The sequence below is a fragment of the Neolamprologus multifasciatus genome, chromosome 1, assembly GCF_963576455.1.
Source record: "Neolamprologus multifasciatus chromosome 1, fNeoMul1.2, whole genome shotgun sequence".
Taxonomy (NCBI): domain Eukaryota; kingdom Metazoa; phylum Chordata; class Actinopteri; order Cichliformes; family Cichlidae; genus Neolamprologus; species Neolamprologus multifasciatus.
In genome coordinates, this window is record NC_140439.1 from 17506674 (window position 1) to 17526557 (window position 19884).

Sequence of the window (19884 nt, forward strand, 5' to 3'; positions counted from 1 at the left end):
AGAAGGCGTGCTTCTTCTTCTTCAAAAAAAGAAGAAAAACAAAAAAAAAAGCGACAATAGCACCAATCTAACAAATCTTTGGACATTTCTCTGGAAACAAACAACAAAAACATTAAATTCCTCCCCCCCCCCTCCCCCCAAAAAAAAGTACATGTGCCAAAATACGCACTGATTTGAATATTGAACCTGAAGTCACATTTCTCTGTTGTCAGTGGCACTTGTCAATATTGTACCAAAACTTCTGACACATTCAAAAAGTCTTTTCTTGGCAAGCGCAGCTGATTCTAATCTGGTCTGACTACGCATGTAGCTACTGTGTCAGCCTGCTTGTAGAGGCAGTGGCCACAAACAAACAAAAAAGAGAAGGTTTTTTTGTGGTTTGTGTCAATACATTTCTGCCTCAAAGACACAAGATGGCATAATCAGATAAAAATAAAAAACATATACCTGTGTTTGATCATAATTATTACTGGGCAAGAAAGATGTGGTTCTCCGTGTACCAAACAGGCAAGCAGTGCTGGACTTAAGAGCCACACATAGCTTATTATCCTTGAACTCGGTCCTCGCAGGCTTTTCACACAGGGGGCTACTCATTACAGGCGAGTAATAAAAGGCAGTGACATGAAGAGAGAGGTAACACATATCAGCCCGGGTGAGGACAGCACGAACAATTCCCCCTCTTTTTTTTTCCACCTTACATGATTAAATGATTAGGATGTATGTGTCCCCATCACCTCGCAGGCTCCTACCATCATCCTACTCTCAGGCCTTTTTGCTTCCTGACGTGGTAACTTGACTTGCTCCTACTTGTGATGTTGTTAACACTTCCTCTGCTCCCACAGCTTTTCGCAGACTCTGTTACTGACTCATGCTCGTCCCTTTTCCGCTATCCGTGTCCTCCCCCGCACTCTTCAGCACAATATCTTATCCGAGTCCGAGGTCATAGATCAATCACTTCATCCCCTGGGCTGCATATGACTGCATGGCATTTTGCTCTATGGTCTGCCAAGATACTTCACCTCTTTTGAGCTTACTCTTGGAACTTATAAGAGTTTGAGTGAAATATATTTTGGCACAGGGAGTGTCATTAAAATGTGTGGCCAACGGGCTGCACCTCGGGATAAACATGGGGGAAGAATGTGCACTGTTCCGGCCTTTTCGAGGTCTGTTAGGAGGTACAGGTGTTGGTGTTAATCGGATACAGGCAATGCAGCAAAGAAGATGTAGGATGTCACAATAATAGCAGAAGCAGTCACGGTATCTCTTTTGTGATTGGCTCATTACCACTTGTTGTTGTCGTTGTTGCTCTGTATTTTTGTAAACCTGTCTTTTAACCTCCCGAGCTGCACGCAGCCTTTAAGATGTAACTGTGTGTAAGATTTTGTCCAACCTTTTTCCCAAGGAGCTTCCAACAATCTGCCCGTGAATGCCTGAAAATGACTCTCAGCTCCACCTCCTCAAATGACAACTGTAGAAAAATTAATCACCAAAAAGAAAGAAAGGGGGAAAAAAGTATTGTTAAAGCCATTTTAACACTGCAGTCATCATACACCCCTGTTGACATCTGCTAATCACATTTGGGGCCCATTGTGGTCTCTGGAATCATTACTAAAATGCAGAGTACCAGCCTAAAAATTTTGAGTCTATAAGCACTTTCCTCCTCCCCCTCGCCGTAATGACAACTATTAAGCGAGGATGGATCCAGTCAGGGCTGTGTGTATCATTACTCTGTCTTAATCTTTGTCCCATAAATATTGATAACAAGAGCCCCACGTCATGCGTTACTAGTACCTGCTGTTAAAAATAGACGGCTCGCTGATGGCAGGTTATCTCTTACTGTCAGATCCCAGTGTATCTCTACCTCTTGTATCTACAGGAAGTTGAGCTCTGGGACAAACAAAGAGCAGACAGAAAACAACAAATAGTCTGATTACACATGAGTACATCAAACCGCCGGATCTCCTGTCTCCTCTGTTTACTGAAAACAAAATACAACTTGTGGAAAATAAAGTGCCAAGTATTAAAAATGAAAACTACGGATTTGTTTTACAAGAACGCACAATCTCATAACGAAGCAGTCAAAATAGCTTAATACAGTCACCCTGTTGACAATGTGCTTCATGCTGTACATCTGTCATTCTGTAGTGCAGCTTCATAATATTTCTGTAGCGCGTGGAATTAATTATCAGGCTCGGTCGATGACTCAGAGCTCAGGTCTTTAGAAAGTAATGCAGCCCGTAAATAATCGCCCCTACTGCCACCATACTTCACACTGATAGCGAGCATTGCGTTTGTGCTAATTTCGCTGGTCTATGTATAGTGTGATGGACAGTGTCAGAATGAATGATATCTGGGTTGCCCCAGTGGCTAAGCAGGGGCCGAAATTGAACCGAATGAGCAGCTGTGACATTGAGGGGGTTTCTATCTAGCTTTGCTGCCTACACTGTCATCCATCTTCTTGTGACCAGTTAAACACCAGGTGACTGTGTAAACTCTGCCTTTAGGGCTTCGGGGAGGAGGTGGCGGAGGGGGAATCTGGAGCACCGAGTGTGACATAGAAGTACACTGATGTCTTAACTCTGACTAACTTCCGTCTGCTCAACAGCCTGGAGTGGAGGGTGCTGCCTGTCTGCTGTTATCTTTATCACTGCCCTGGGTGAGATGTGTAATCCGGGCCTGCCACTGGACTAAGAGGCTGCTGAACTACAGTGAGCACAATGAAAATGACTAAAATAATCTAGAAGGTGTAAGCTTAGTCTCCTTTCTTGGTCAACAAGAAAAGTGAACACAGAAATATGGATCTGAAGTCGTCTCAGATCAAATATTGCCCCAGGACTGTGACTTATTCATGGATCAAACGAGGGCTCGTTGCACTGAGATGAGATTGTGTGTGTGTGTGCGTCTGTGTTTGTGTAAGCCCTGAATGTGTATGGAGTGGTGCGAATTTGAATAGATATATTTGCATCTTGTTGCTTAGCCAAAGGCATTATTGGCTCCCAGTGGTCGTGACCTGAAATTTTGCATGCAAGGCAACCCTGCAAATGGTAGCCCCTTTATGATCAGCCAGATATTGCACAGTGGAAGTATGAGCCACCGACCTTCAATGCAGCGCATACATGTAACACTTGTCGACACAGATGTTCACATTTCATGACTGCCTTGGCTTCTTCGGTTTCTCTTCTGAACTCTATGAGAAAAAGGAGACACAGTAAAATAAGTGCGGCTGCATTAAAAGTATTGTGAATGTTCAGGCGGATTTGGCAGGTTCGGTCATTAATATTTAACCCCGATGGCCGATATGTAGTCAGACATGCTGGAATGTAACAAAAAAGGAAGGAAACGATGGTAGTGACAAAAAAAGAATAAAATAAAAATATCAAGTGTGTGGTTATTTTTATAGGTTACAGATGTACAGAAGTCATTCCACAGTAATATTGCACACATACTCAGGAAGTCGGAGGTAGATTGTCTTCTCAGATATTCACTTTGTGTGATTCAACCAGACACCGGTGAGGTGGACTGAAGCAGCACAGGCTGTTGACCTTGTAATGGATTTCTGAGTCCGACTTTGAGTTCACAGGCATCCTCTTCTACTTGCAAGAAAAGAAAACCTTTTTTTTTTCATTGTTTAGGTTTCCAGTATAACCACCAGTTCCTTACAGTACAGTTGAGCGTAAGCCAACATAAGCAATACCAGCAGTCTAAACTCACATCGGCATTATTCGTTCTGTAAAACAATCTGTTTTTATGTAAAAGCCCTCTTCTGACCCCCATGCTAAAATGTCTATGCGATGAATATAATCTTTATCTGCTTAAGCACTTGTGGGCGCCCCCAGGAATGGAAGGGTCAAGAGTTTTTAGCTCTTTTACTGGTCGTCTGCTATAAAAGACTGCAGCAGCCTGCAGAGGAGGTGGATGCTCGTGACTTGGATGGCTGGCAGTTCAAATCCCCGGACTGACTGACAAAAGCTGTGTAGGAAAGCAACGCTGCACTCTGCTTCAAAAGTGACTCGTCAAAGGGCGGCTGCGTGGAGTTACTTAAGTCCCAGCTGTTTGGTAACAACAGTGTAAAAGCTGCGGCTGCAGATGTGAGCGCGTGAGCTTTCTCTTCACCTTGTCTGGACTCATTTTCAGATTTGAATCAAGCTCAAATTAAGGCCAATGGCTCGCTGATTAAGCATCAAGCAACATGTGCAGCAGCTACTTAAACAGGTTGTTATTCTAAAGGTAGAGCCTCAGAACATTTGAGATTTATAGCTCACCCTTGAGCACAACACCTTTTGCTCCACAAAGCCCATACACTACCTGATCTGGAGCTTTCCGTGATATCTCTTCATCAGTGGATCTGTCTACTTGTCATGCAATTAAAGATCTTGCCTGTTGTTTGCTTTCTTAGTACTTGGATGACTTGCCAGAATAGGCTTATAGTGAATAAATGGCTGTCTATGTTTATGAAGAATACTGAATATCTAGAGATTTTATTTGTTTTTAATGTGCGATGTCTGCAATAAGCACAACATCATATTATATTTGTTTAGAGTTTAAAATGGTGACAAAGCGGACAAAATAGCACCAACCTGCTCCAGTTTGTTTTACTAAGCTAAACTGACGCCCTGACCTGACAGCACAGCAACTAAGCATATATGCCCAAAGTCCCACTCCCCACCATCCATCCCCCAAAGCCAGACAAGATACCCCATTACAGTTGACAGACAGACAGTAGGCACAAAGTTTAAAATAATGGTCTTAAAGGGAATAAAAGCCTTGCAGTGACTGGTGAGGGAATTGTTAAGGATAATACAAAGGAGTGGGATTTCTTGTGCATTTGTCTGAGAGGGATATCCCAGCCAAAGTTTCTCTATACATCAAAGGGCCGACACAAATAAAAGCACACTTGTCAGGGGCGAACAAACTGCCTCCTTTGTGTCTTCTACCAACCAAATTCAGGTGCACAAAGCCTTTGGATGTACAACACCGCAAAGAAGACATACTATTCAGATGACATGCTTTGCTCTCTGGTGGTTTGCTGTGTGCTTTTGTGTGCCCTTGACCAGCACAGATATATAATATCACTGGATCAAAATCCTTTCAGTCCCTTTTACTCTCGTTACACTCCCTCCCCCATACACTCCACTATTCTTTCTTTCCTTAAACAAAGTAAACTTGATGCAGCCAGATAACACTTGCAGCCCTCAGGCCTCATGTCCAAAAATGAGTCTCAGGTTCATTCTGGCTTTTTTTTTTTTTTTTTTTACAAACTATGGTCAGACTGCGTGGCCACGTCAAATCTTTGTTTGATTTCTTCTAACATCTTCCAGATACTAAATTCCTGCAGAACAAATTCTTATCGCTCACAAAATATTTCCATGCTATTAACAAATAAGAAGAAGGAAGTGAGATGAGTGCGTGTGTATCATTTATACCTTTTGTGTTCACTTTCTTGCTTTCATCAGTCTTTCATGAACTAAATGTCATTTTTTCCTTACAGGCACTTTGTTACATTCAGTCTATCACAAAACACATATTTTATTCCATTTTCTTCAGCTGAATCCATAAAAAAATGCAAAAGATAGCACAGTTTGACAGTCACAATATAGTATTTTTGCCCAACAAGATGATTCCCAAAGAGCCATTTGTCATTAGAAAACTGGACAAATGGAGGTTTAAAGAAGAGGTGGCAAGCCTAAAAAACTACTATCTACAGCTGATGAACAGTATCTGAAAAAAAAAATCTATCTAGGGCATGAGAGATTCATCAGGCCCTTCAGTTGATCCTGATGCTGTTTACTGAAGCCTCATCAGAAATGGTCTCAGTGGAAGGGTGGCTGTCAAGAAGCCCTTCTTGAGGAAGGGAAACCGGGAGAAAAGGCCACACAAGATCTGGAATTTTTCAGCATGACAGTGATCCCAAACATACTGCCAATGCAGTAGAAGCCAGATAGATTTGAAGAGCACACAATGGAGCACTACCAGTCGTGGATTGGCCTCCTCAGTGCAGAGATTACAACATTATTGAAACTGTGTGGGATCATCTTGATATACAGAACAAAATGCAGCCAACATCCAAAGAAGAGAATTGAATGTTTGAGAGAGAGAATTCAGGCTGGGTTGAAGAATAAAGGTGGTCATACCAAATATTGACTTTAAAGCTTGTTAGAATTACACGTATTATACAGTATTGTCATGTACATTTGTACATTTTCACTCCAACTATTTCCAATTTTCCTAGGAAAACATAAATAAATGAGGAATGACTTGAGATCTTTGCACAGAACTGTATTTACTAAAAAAAATTGATTTTTAAATCTTTAAGTGAATCTAATAGTACATTTGCTTTAATTATCGAGAGTTCCTAGCAAAGCCTTTGCAGTTTTCTTTTTATTGTACATGCATGAAAAGAACTAATTCCTGATTCCTTTCATTACAAAGACAGGAAAATCATTTTAGAGGAACACTGATTAATGATTTTACAAAGATAAGATGTGTGTGTGTGTCTGTGTGTATGGGTGGAAAAAGTGGACTGAAATTTAAAGATTTTATGTACTATTTCTAGTTGACCTTTACTCATGTAAATATATTTGAGAAAAACACAAAAGTACAGCTGAGTTCACTCGGAGAAATAATGGCAAGGACCAGTGTTTAACTCTGCCTTAAGAGATTTTACTTCAGTGTGTTGAATAAAAAAAAAATCTGAGTGAATGCAATGACTCATCATCAGGGTCATTTGCCTTTCACTGCAAATGAGTGTGGGTGTCTGCCTAACTTGCAGTTATAAGCTGGATATTGTTTTCTAATCAGCAAAGAGAGAGAAAAAAAGGGTAAGAAAGAGAGACCTAGTGCTTTTGTGTACAGTATGCATGAAAGAGTGCAGAAGCATGAGTGTGTGTGTGGCTTTGTGCAATATGTGTGTCAGAGAGACAAAGACTGAGGGCCACATTTAGAGTCTTTGAGATACATTGTGCGCCCGGAGACACGCGTGTTATTTATCAAACAGGCGCTTTGGCCTGGAAGTGCAGCTTCCTGTCAACTGACAGAGAAGCCCTGTGTGTGTCAGTAGTGAAGTACGCCTCTCAGACCTCTCATGCACACGTACAGAAAGTGGGAGGAGATATGGCGGGGTGGTTTTAAGTAAGAATTTTTCATCTCTACAAAGCAGATGCAATTTTTTTTTTTTTTTAAATTAAAGGCGAAGGTAGACAGGAGAAAATTTAATTAACCTCTGTCTGCAGAAATCCAGCCCACATACAGCTAGAATTATATCCATGGTAACACTTCATTTGAAAGGGTGTGGATAAGGCTGGCATTACACTTTCATGGAAACCTGATCATGAATTTAACTTTATGATTGCTGCTAGTGCCATTTAATTCAGAAATGTTGCCTTAATTGGCCAAATGCTAAGTCCAACGTGCTATTAAATCTAGGGTCTGATATAATAAATAGTGCTGATCAATTCAGTACAATTAACTATTACTCTGGGAAGCTTCAGGTCTTGGCATTCATGTGGCCATGTCCACATGTAACAATTACAAAAACAATCCAGGCAGAGGTGGAGAAACACCACAAACACCCCAAAGCAACACAGCCTTCAAATATCTGGAAAATAGCTAACTAAAGCAAGGGGACAACAACATTTCCATATACATAAATACCACATCACACCACCATTAAGGTGAACAAGGTAAAGCTGATCCACTTGGAGCAACCATAGCAGTAATAAGGTATGCAAAGGCCGTAAGTTATGGTACACAATAACTCCTGTCATCAATTTCATGCTGAAGTCCCATTTTATGCACAACCGTGCATAGACAACCGTCCTTTGGATGTAGGACTGCACTTACAGACTTTAATAGTAATGAAGTTCATTCACTGCAGACAGCAATCACATGCATGCACACAAACAGCATCTCTACACAGCAATACATGTGTATTGTGTGGCAATATTCTGGATCAGCTCCCAGACTTTGTGTTAAAGCAATGCTATGTAAACAAACAAAGGGAAAGACAATGTGAAAATTTTGGAGCCTCTGACAACACAAAATCTCCACAATGCAACACCAACACCACATCACACTGTAACATTAAAAATATTAGCTAGCATTGGTATAAATGACTACATATCATTCTACTCTCTGAACTTTAAGATATGAGAGTGAGTGCAGCCTGGACAGGTGTACACAGACAAACAGGTCTCTGAATTAATTTAACATTTAACTCTGTAACATAGCAGTCTATGGGGACTGACAAAGATTGATCAAGAAGTTACCTTCAGACCTCAAAAATGAAACCAAAAGGCCCCAAAACTGCTGTTCCTCTACCTCCCACTAGGCTGGTTCTAAGAGGACTAACGTGTTCAAATGTCCAACCTAACGGAATTAACATTTTACAGAAATTTTACATTTTGCACAAAATAAAAAAAATCAAACAATAAAAATGGCAGCCCCTATCTCATAAAAACTCAGAGTGGATTAAATTATTTTTATACCTCATGTATGTGAATGTGCTTTTGGTTCACTTTAAAGATTTGCCTAACTTATATTATCGCTTTCTATGTGGTACAGACATCCAAGAAATCTGTGCTTCATTTGTGGTGAGTCAGAGTTCCTCTATTTTACAAACCTGTTACCTGAGCACCAATTAGCAGGTGGATCACATCTGTGCAGTGTATGCATGCAGCTGCCAACCAAGCCAGCTAGTTAGCTGATCACTTAGCAATCCACCTTCTCATCCAAACATGGTAACTTATGGCTTTAGAAAATACACAAAACATGAAAGAGCTTGCACTGAAGCTTCAAAACCAATATCGATCTTGTTTCTTGCATGAAGATAACCTCAGGAAGATAGGAATCATCAGCAGGAGGTACTGTTTTAAAACATATATTTATAGATTTGTTATTAGCTGTTTACATAACAACTTTACTTTTCAATAAGGAAGCGCCTATGATTTTGTTGCAGCCCTCCAGCCAAAGATAAACCTGACAAAACCTTCATCAGTTTACTCCAAATAACAATCAGATTGTCGTTTGGGATTGGACTGGTGAGATATTATGTTCCCAATAATAATGTGTCTCGTATTTCTAGGAAATGCAGATGAAATATAATTAAAACATTGCAACAATCATGTGCACCCTAATACTGAAGGAGAAACAAGTGTGAGAGTAATAAGGATGTTAAAGGCTTTAAGTTGTACTAACATAACAAGTGCAAGGAAACCAACAGTAGAGTGATACGAATGTGAATCGAGCAGTTTGTACACACCCACACAGTCCTGAGAGGAGTTCTAATCAGGCAAAGAAAGTGAAAACACCTGTGTGGGTGTAACATGGATGTGGCTCTAACTTTATTTGAAGCAAAACCAATTAAACCCAAATAAAAAGTTGCTCCGTTGTTCGATAAAAAGGATGTCAGGAAGTGTAAATGGCCCGTGGTGTTGTGTTGAGACTATAGGCTACTGGCTTTCCCCCTGCAAGAACCACCTGCAGGGGGAAGGCCAGTGTAATCTTAACACAAGCTTGTTTTAACCAGCCTGTGTGAGCACATATATTTTTACTAAATGGGCAGTGTGGCTGTTGAGTGTTTACTGGTGATACTCAGACGGGGGATTCTCGGTTAAGATTAAAGTTGTCTGGTCTATATTGTAGATTACAGGATAATTTATGAGAATATAAAAGTGTCAGGCCCACATTGTGTGTACTAGATGCAGTAAATATTAGCTCAGTCACACTAGAGTGAAAATAAGATGGCAGCCTGCTTAGAAAAATTGGTGGCTGTCCTGTGATTGCTTTCAATTTTTTCACATTTGGTGAGCACTTTTGATCCCGTTTTGATTGCATGGGTCATTCCTAGTCACACAATCATGACAGATGGGTGATTTTTTGGAAATAATTGCAGTCAGATTTATAAATACAAACAGACTGTCAACACGTTACAGTCAGTCTCCGCGAATGAGCACAAATTGTCTGCAATGCGTCTCTTTGCAGCAGGGAAGTCAATTCGGTTGCAAACTGGTTTTGTCCTGGTTATATTCCTATATAAACCAGGTTTCTGAGCTCCTATGACAATTTGCGTTTAAATTGCTGTCCTGCAACAACTACATCAGTATTTCTGGAGGAATATAAAGTCCTGGCTAGACTCTATATACGTATGTAGATGACAACAGATGGCAACACCTTTTCACTGATTTCTCACAGCTAATATTATCACAAACAGACAATTTGATCCCAGTCAACTGGAAACTGATAGCAGACTAACTCCATCTTATTGCTCTGTTTTATTGCCATCAGACATGGCAAACCTGGTCTTGGCTTTAGAATCAACATTTCAAACATGCTCATACACATAAACATGACAGGTCCAAAACATTAAAAGTGAATGCTGTCTAGCTGTTGGGTGGCACATTCTTACTTTTTGACGGCGCAGCCTAATATTAATTGTACCAAATCTGGACAAAGCCTAAAGCAGTCAACGATGTTTTAATGCAGTACAATTAGAATTAAATCACAGCAAAGTGGCTCCCGTTGCTTGGTCATCAGTGATAAACTTTATGGTAGGAACCGTATCCGCTAATATGACAGAAAAACAGGATGCTGCAAAGTAAATGATAAACAAGGGAGAATTTTACATGTTTTAGGGGAACAGTGCGTGTGTAAAAGGCTGCCGGGAATCGAAGATGATTTGAATGGACGCATGTTCCACAACCATCCAAAAGAGGCGGAGTCACCCATCCACCCAGCGTGCAGTCTTCCTGGAAGTTGCGGTAAACGGTAACGAGCATACACTCATGCAGTGTATAATACCACTAGGTTTGGGATTTAAACCCTGTCTCCATGGCAATTGCTGCAATGATGACAAATTTTCTGTTTCAATAAACAAAATGGCAAAAAAAAAGAAAAAAAATCCACAACTCTGTGCGTGTTTGTGTCAGGATTTCACTGATGCACACGTCACATGTGTTACACTGAAGGGGCACATCAACACCACAGGACATTTTACACGGTGTGCCTCACAGACAGAATGAAGCAGAATTGGTTTGTCAGAGTTTGTATTTGCAGTCTGCAGGATAAGACTTTAAGTAAGCAAAGACGCTTCAGAAGACGCTGCAAATCGTGAAATGTTTATTTGCAAGGCTACCTGCACCTTGCAGCTCATTCTCCCGAGGATGAGTCATCCACAGGCTACATACAGTACATTTGAGGTGAGCTTTGGATAAGCTCCTGGAGGAGAATGTAGAGGGGCAAAGAACACTGCTGAGCCATCACAGATGTACTGATTTTCTGTCACATTGTTTCACAACAGGAGACATTACCTGGTAAAGGAAACTGTAAATCTCACCCATCCTCCCCCTCCCCTTCCCTCACGATTACCACCGCACAAGGTCCTGTCAACAGTCAGATGTGTATTGATAAAGAGAGCCAGATATTTGCTGCCACATCTTTTTTCTCTCTCTTTTCCTCGCAAAATACGCTGGCTGAATCAAATGCAGTCAGAAATGAAACGGTTCTGCAACTGCTGGGTGATCAGCGAGGATTACAAACACATAACCATATATAAATAAAATCAGATAAATCTCTGCTGCACTTATCACCATCACCATCATCCTCTCTGTGCTCCAACATGATCAATTGACAGGCTTTACAAAGTCAACAAAATCAGCAGCTCTCAAACCCCAGCACTTTGTAATGTGTCCAGCGCAATGTTCCATTTATGAACTTGCTTAGTCCCTTAAATGTTTTAAAATAGTGCAATAGTGCCTACAATTAAACCAAGAGGACCCATTCAAATGAAAGAGAGAAGAGCACTAAATGCTCACACTGGAGTAGCCAGAGTGCAGTCTTGGATAAACAACCTAAACAAATGATCAAACTCACAATTTTCAGAGCACCTGATGAATACATTTATAAACTCTTACCTTGTCTAGAGTACTACACCAAACCACCTTTTGAACCGAAGCACGTCTCCAAATGTGCTACACTTCAACAAACAATACAGGCGAGTTTATTGTGTTGCTAAATCTCTGTTCCTTTGCTTCCCACAGTGGGATTTACTGGACACAAATGTGCATGGTGTAAACAACCATGTTCACATCCCTGTTTTACATGCCAAACCTGGGTGCATCCCAGGAATTTCCATAAACCCCATTTAAATATTTGCATTAGGCATCACGGGACGGGCCAACGAGCAAACGCAAACCTTTGGTGCTTTTCTTATGCTATGTTTTTGTCTCAAAAAAGGAAATGAATGGAAGGAAATTGAATGAATGAAAGTTTCTTTTTTTTTCTTGCCCCCCCCCCCCCCCCCCCCCCCAGGTGTCACAGCCATGTGATTCAGGGCCAACAGAGGAAAAACAAAAGCCAAAAAAAAGATTAGTGGTAAAAAAAACAACAAAAAACAAAAAAACAAAAACAAAACAAAAAAGGACAGACAGTACTGGTGGTCAGCGCTCCACTCTGACATATTGCTTTAAGATATCAGGTCATCTAATTAGACAGGGGGCGAAAAGTTCACAGCTGTGACGTGCGGCCTTGTGGGAGTCAGGAACATTGCAGGAGAGATCATACGGTTTGCTTTTATACTGAGCGGTCTGCAACTCTTTCTGCTGCTCATATAATGGCAGCCAAAACAAAACAGAAGGTTTCCAATCAGAAATGTATCAAGGATCATATTAAATGCATCTGTGATTTGTGTGTGTGAGATGGTGTCTTTGGGGGGGGGGGGGGGGGGGGGGGTGTTGCAGGTTAAATGTGGCAAATGCTTCACAGGCAAATGTTTCATGGACAGCCAGCATCTTTGCTTTGAGCAGCCCTGTCTGTTGTCTGCTTTTAATCACTCACCTCTGACTCTGCATGAGGTTCACTGAAGGTTATTATGCCTGTAATGAGGAGCAATGAATAAAGGAGAAGAATCTAAATTCCTCTGTATGTGCTCCAGTCAGTCTGGTGATGAGACTAAGACAGGTACTGGTGGTAACATGATGGCAATCAATCAAAAAAAAAAAGAAAGAAAGAAAGAAAAGAAACGAAAGCACTCCTTCTTGAGGGCAAAATGCTATTAAAGTCCCTGCCATCTTTGTTTAACAGTAACAAAAATAGAGTTAACAACTTTGTGACGCATTTGCACAGGGGTGTCTTTTACTAACAAATGACAACACATAGCATGTAATGTCTCTCAGGGAGGCGAGATAAAACAATGGGTCCGACATGATCTGAGATTCTACCTGCAGTTGCTAAGCAACACCCACCTCCAACCTCTCAATCTGTCCCATTGGTCAGCAGGAAAAACGCACAAGGCGTCCCATTGGCTAAGAGAAAGTTAATAAACTTTAGCCAGAACCTGCCTCCTTGTGTGCGCACACGCTCTCTCTCTCTCTCTCTCTCTCTCTCTCACACACACACACACACACACACACAATGAAGAGATTCTTGTGAATGAGAGCATGAGAGGGTGTCAGTGCTTGCGCAGTACAGTGCTGATATATGCATTGAGCTCCTGAGCTAAAAATAAAGATCACACCGAATGCTGTGCCACTGAAAGTTGCAAGACTGAATTCAAAGTGACAAGTCTAGTTCTCTCCAGACAGAGCAATGAGGTCCCACCCTCATAATAGATCCAGCAGTTTTTTTGGGGTTTTTTTGTCTTTGGTTTTTAGTATAGATTTCAAACAGAAGCCTGTTCCCAGTGATTCACCACATTTCATCAGTCTAAAAATGTAACACAGGGAAGCCCAAAATATCTTCAAGGCACAACTTTAAAGTGGCATTTAGCAGTACTTTCCAAGAAAAAAAAGAAAAAAAAGTAGCTTCTTATAAGACCATGCTCAAGTATATTGCAATGTATGCCTCTTAATTTAATATATATATATATATATATATATATATATATATATATATATATATATATATATATATATCTGTGCTGTATTTAGCTTAAAAAAACTGGTGTGACAAACGTTGGATTCTTGTTTCGTTTTTACTTTAATCCTGAGTCTCTCTGTTACATATCTATTTCAGCCATTTGTTTTTTATGACTTTAAGCTCATTTATCTGTTATTCTTAGCTAAACAATTTAATCATTAGTTGTAGCTGTTTAAAAGAGCTGTGCTCCAGAGAGCTCGACACAAATAAAGAAAACACAAGCAATTTAGGAAACGATTTCACAGGTTTCGCAAAACATGTGCATCATTTTAAAAAGTGAGAAAATAACCAAGTACAGAACCAAGCTGAAAATAGCCTACAGTGCATTGGCGCTGCACAGCGCTCACGCATTGGCGCCATGCAGCCCCATGCATGAGGCAATCCGCGTTAACTCGCTAATGGAAATCTGCCATGTTAATGCGGTTATGGCGTTAACGTCATTTTAACGAGATTAATGCTGATAGCACTAACAATAGTGAGTCAAGAAGAAACCTATTGCATTTTCAATTACAGTGTAACTAAGGGAAAATTCAGGGTCACCTTATCTATAAGCATTATCAAAAAAGTAGTTTTAAGTCTTATCCTAAAAGTAGAGAGGGTGTCTGTGCTGAATTCAAACTGGGAGCTGGTTTCACAAAAGAGAGGCCTACAATGAATTAGTGCATGACAGTAAACTGATAAGTAGTTTTCTTTTCAATGCAGTCCACCATGATTCCTTTATTGACCACTATCACTCTAACATACCTTCTGTATAAGAAAAAGACTTTTTTTTTTTTTTATGTATGAGGCAACACCAAAGTGATTTGTTTCTCCTCCTGGGGATCTTTTGCTCAGTATAAAGAAAATCAGCAGCTATATTGACATAAGCATAAGCTTGATGGCCCAAATATGAAAGAAAAAAGTAGTCATATATCAACATTTACAGACAGCTTTGCTTTACATGCCTATTTGCAGCTGTTAGATTTATTTATTTATCTATAAATGCTCCAGAGAGACCTCTTCAGTAAGGAAACTTAATTCTCTGATCCTGTGATTTAACCCTAACCCTTACAGCACAAAGGTCCCTTGTTCAGATCCATGCTAGGGCCGTTCTGTGCTCTCTGTGCATATGGTTGAATGCCTTATCTTGCTGCGAGTGGTCCTTAAACCCCATTTGAGAGGCACTTTGACATATTTGCCTTACTTGTATGAAGCCTGAATTAAGTTGCCTACATTGGTGTTGGAGTGCAGCCTAACTTTGTGCATTGTTCCTCCTTACAGCCAATACTCCCAAACAGTAACAATGTGACTATTGTGTTACGCTTTGAAGGACAATTTACTTGTAAATGGTCTGGCAGTCTCCCCCTTTTCCATGTGTTCTTTTTAAACATATTTTTGGCAATTGAACAAAAATGGAAAAAAACAAAACAAAAACAAAAAAAACAAACAGAGCAAAAAACACCCAAACACAACACCAAAGTACTTTCATCTGTAAAGATAGCATCGCTGGAATCACGATCTCTTTCCTAAAAGCATATGAATGTTATAGGAAGACAATAAGAGTTATGTGTGACTCACTCCTAGCTCAGTTCAATTTTGCCTGCCATTGTATTTTTCACCTTCTCTGAGGCCGTCTGATGTCACTTACTTAGTGTTGGAACATCTCGTAACTGAAACGTCATTGAGAACCACATTCACGCGCAGCATCAATGGCACAAAAAGCAGATATTACTTTCTTTTTTACTTTTTTTTGGTGAAAAGGATCTTTTTATTGAAAAACCACAGATTCTCTTACAAGCACTTTTATTATGAAATATCTATAAACCCATGTTATTACCTGTACAGGATAAAAATAAGAAACACAAACAGCTCAGAGTCGAGCAGTTTCGATGTTATTAGCTGCCCTGGTTAATGTGGTCACCTAAAAGGTGATCACCATTTGAAAATAGATCAAAATACATAATGCACAAAAATATCTACAGGACACACAGTGATTTATCCATTTTTTTTTCTTTTTGCTGTTAGTGTGTACATAACTTTAATAATACAGGTTAAAATCCAAAGGAAGGCTCCAAACTAATACAAATCAAGAATAATCTGAATATTCTACAACTGCCCATACAATGCTTATGTACAAGTGAAAGTTTACTTCAGTGCAAGACTGTAAGGAAATAAAACGTGACTCAGTAGAACTTTTATCCAATTACATTTAGCATTTCTGCACGATTGAGCACTTTCTTCTAAGCTTTGGAGAAAAAAAAAAGATCTTCTAAAAACACCAATGAGGATGGAAAAGGTGCGGGGTCGAAAGTGTTTTTATAGGCGATATGACTTGAGCTCAGTGCTGCCTCACATGCGTTTAGCCACTCGTTTCAGCTGCTGAGATGTTTTATAGAAAATGGACTTGGGTTTCTGCGGTTCAATGAGGTTAAGATATCCTTCAGAAACGCTCCTCACAACTCTCCGAGGCTTGTTCTCTGAACCTGAGGAAGAAACACCAAACAGAGGATATGGTCAAGAATAAATAAAACTGTACTCCTCTATTCCCGATGGATCTCAGTAGCATTCGGTTACTGATCACTAAATTCATATGTAATGTGATGAAATCAAAGCATCCTTCTGGTTCACATGTAGAGCAGAATTAATTCTGGAGTTATGAGAGAGATGCACAAGTCAATAAATGCGTTTGGTCTTTCAAAGCAATATCTGGTGTCAATATACACTGTGACCATTTGCTGGGTCAGGCATTCAATGTTCTGGCTTTACAGTGTGTGTTTGTGCATGTCCTGTTTTGACACTTACCAACAAAACGATGCACTCTGAGTGGCCTCTGGGCCACCAAGGAGTCTTTCTTTACGCGCTTTGCTGCATGTGTTAACTCTTCTCTGAAGCTGCTACATCACAAAAAAACAAAAAAGAGAGGAAAAAAACGAAAGAAAAACAGAAAACGTAATCAGGGCCAGAAACTCAGCACTGTCCTGTCAGAAATGTCTGTTAAGTTGTCACTTTTGTGGCAATTTTAAACAGCTTTAAGAGCTTAATTGGCCAAAAACACAGAGAGGTACATTACCAGTTAAACTTTCGCTTCCCTTGTGCAGCAGACGTCATACTCATGTAGGTCGGGTTGGTGCGTCTAGCTTCTTGGAGCGGTGCGATCTGTTGTCTGTAGAGCAAAGGTTCATGTTACATGACATGTCTGCTGTTTGGACTTCACTGTTTGGCACATTTCCCTTCAAATCCACCTCACCTATCTTAATTTTTGTTGTGTATTTCTCAGCTTGATATCTGGTGTGCATGCAATCAGAATTTGGATATACCAACTTTGCTGTCAAAAAGTTGGCTTATGCAAAATGAGCATCCTACCTCATCTTCAACAGTAAATCAATGATTTTTGGTTGGGTGTGGCTCATTTTTTAAACAGGACTCTGTAATCTTGTGGCAAACGGATCTTTCTTTTGCTTTACGACATCACGTCAGTTCATTGAGGTTTGCAGATTTTCATTTATGCACAGCTCTCTTAGGGTCTTTCTGCATCATTTCAGGTTGAGGTCTGGACTTTGACTGGGCCGTTGCGACACCGTGATTTTTCCTTTTCAGTCATTCTGTTGGAGATTTGCTGTTGTGCTTGGGATCATTGTCCCGTTGCTTAACCCAGTTTAGGCCAAGCTTTAGCTGACATAGATGTCCTTACATTTGACTCAAGAATACTTCGAAGTTCATGGTTGACTCGGTGACTGCAAGGTGAACAGGTCGTGTGGCTTTAAAACAAACCCAGATCATCACCCCTCCATGCTTGCCAGCTGGTACGAGGTGTCTGTGCCAATATGCTGTGTTTGTTTTTCGCCAAATATAGCTTTCTGCATAATGGTCAAAGTTCGCCACTTTGTCTCAGCTGTTCTAAGGACATTGTTCCACAAGCCTTGTGGTTTGTTCTGGTCAAACAAGTAATATTTGTTCAGTCTTTTTCTAATTGTACTGTTGTGATCTTTAACATCTAACATGCTAACTGAGGCCTGTAGAGTCTGACATGTAGCAGTTTTACTAAACACTGCACAGTCTGACGTTGGGGTGAATTTACGACGAGGTCTGCAGCTGGGAAGATTGTGATGTTGTGTTAATGCATACCAGAATACGCTGCTTTTATCAAGGTGTTCATACATGGCAAATTAATTGTGGATGTTGCATTAACCATACGTAAAGCTCTGGTCTTTTTCCTCCATCTAGTTTGCCTGTTTTTCTTGCTGTCATTTTCCTTTGAGGTTTCTGGACAAGCAGCAGCTGAGGGTAAGTGCTCTCTTAAAGGCTGGATTAGCAATGATATTTATTATGTGAGGAAAAAGCAGCTTGTCATGATGCAGTGTATTTGTGCTGTAGTGAAGATGTTTTGAAACCAGGCAGATTGTTTGTGGAGCCATTTCATTGTTTGAGGTGATGCGTTTTGCTTTTGAGGTTGGTCAGGAACAAATTTATCCAACAAATAAGAACGATTCTCATTTTGTTTGGCACTTCCAGCCGAAGACACAAGGTCACTGCTCAGCTCAGTTGACTTAAGCCTCTTTGCCCAATGTTCCACTCTGAAGACTTGGTGCTGGTGAGAATAACTCTACTCTCCATCTTGTTTTGATTAAAGTTTGAAGGATTTACCAGTTGTGGGTGGTTTAGTTACCGTGTGCTTTGAAACATTTAGTGGATGATTTTAAAGATCTTGTGGAAAGAATTAAAAGGCTGCATTAGTACTTCTAAACCAGCTTTTAAACATGTAATTTGTTTAACTAGTTCTGTTAAGAGTCTGACTCATACAGTTTAACCCACTGTGCTTCTGCTTCTGTTTTTGTAACATTACCAGCTCGTGTTGAGAAAACCTGTTTGGTGGATGAACAAAGGGGTTATAGATCAAGTATTTTTTCAGCTCTCTCTCAAGACTAGCAAGAGAAATCGTGTGCAAACTGTGCAAAAACCTAATGTGGAAATGTTGCACCAGGGAGTTGCCATAGCACGAATGCTGAAGTTGTTTTGCTGTCTTATACAATAAAAAATTAAGCTCTACTGTAAGATACACTCACTGAAAGCATAGATAACAGCTGAAACAAACATTTGCAGTTAAAATTAAGTTTTTTTGTTTTTTTATTTTACCGTTTGGTGGTCATCTGATTCCCCTCCATGGCTTTGTTAGGTTGACCCGAGACGTCTGTGGACGTTGATGCTTGACACGGACTACTGCTGTTTATTATGATGGTTGCGTTACTTGCAGCTTGGTCTTCATTGTCTGTAACTTCAAAGGTCATGTTTGGATCGATGGCACTGGAGGAGCTTGGCAGCTGGGCCTGGGTGGTTTTTTGACACGGTTCTGGCGTGCACTGGAGAGGAAACATGTCCTCCTCAAATTCTTGGCTAACAGCAACTGTGCGGGGGCTTTGCGGTGGGAGTAACGCAGATAAATTTCTCCTGATGGGCATTCTGGGAAGTGATTCCTGTGCCACATCTGTTTGATTTCCTTTGCCTGGAAAACCAAACAGCAGCAGTAAAATCAGTCCAAATCAGAAGACACAATAATAAACAACCTTTTCCCCACCAACAGGAAAGATAATGGCTGCTCTTATTTTTATCAGGGGTCTAACATTTTCTTAAAACAAATCTAATTATTTATATATTTGTTTTTTCTGTTTTACTGATATCTTTTTTGATATCTTTAAAAGCGCCCAGACTCAGTAAAGAAAACAAAAAGGCGTGTTGTATCAATCTATCAACTCAGAAAATATCTGATCAGATTCTGATGAAAACTGCGGGTTGGTTGCTTATGCATGGCACTGTCAGTGCTAATCAAAACACACCCACACAGCCCTTTGAAAGCAGATTGATTTTTTCAAAAAACTGTTGGAACTCTTAATGAAAATAATTAAAATAAACTTTAACTTTGTTGCTTATTTGGTCCATTTTTTTTTACAACGCATTTCTCAAAATTGTTGAGACCAACACATTTCAATGACTGTTAGGACC

The 19884-nt window shown here is 40.2% G+C and overlaps 1 protein-coding gene and 1 long non-coding RNA gene across 5 annotated transcripts in view; both read right to left on the reverse strand.

The window, feature by feature from the left end:
- Positions 1-152: 152 nt before the first annotated feature.
- LOC146525586 (uncharacterized) lies at positions 153-12684 on the reverse strand. The gene is made up of 4 exons (XR_014875182.1): positions 11907-12684; positions 3099-3187; positions 1792-1887; positions 153-1468 (listed from the first exon to the last, which is right to left on the reverse strand). It is a non-coding gene; the product is annotated as an uncharacterized LOC146525586 (long non-coding RNA).
- Positions 12685-15417: 2733 nt separating this feature from the next.
- Positions 15418-19884, reverse strand: part of kif18a (kinesin family member 18A) — a 37898-nt gene continuing 33431 nt past the window's right edge. For 2 of the 4 annotated variants that reach the window (XM_085155122.1, XM_085155103.1), the window contains 4 exons: positions 19021-19387; positions 16958-17050; positions 16690-16781; positions 15420-16370 (listed from right to left, as the gene is read on the reverse strand). In XM_085155122.1, the coding sequence (XP_085011248.1) occupies positions 16237-16370; positions 16690-16781; positions 16958-17050; positions 19021-19387 (686 nt within the window). In that variant the 3' untranslated portion in view covers positions 15420-16236. Of the gene's footprint in view, positions 16371-16689; positions 16782-16957; positions 17051-19020; positions 19388-19884 lie in introns of all 4 variants that reach the window. The other 2 variants (XM_085155131.1, XM_085155113.1) reach the window with 2 other exon arrangements.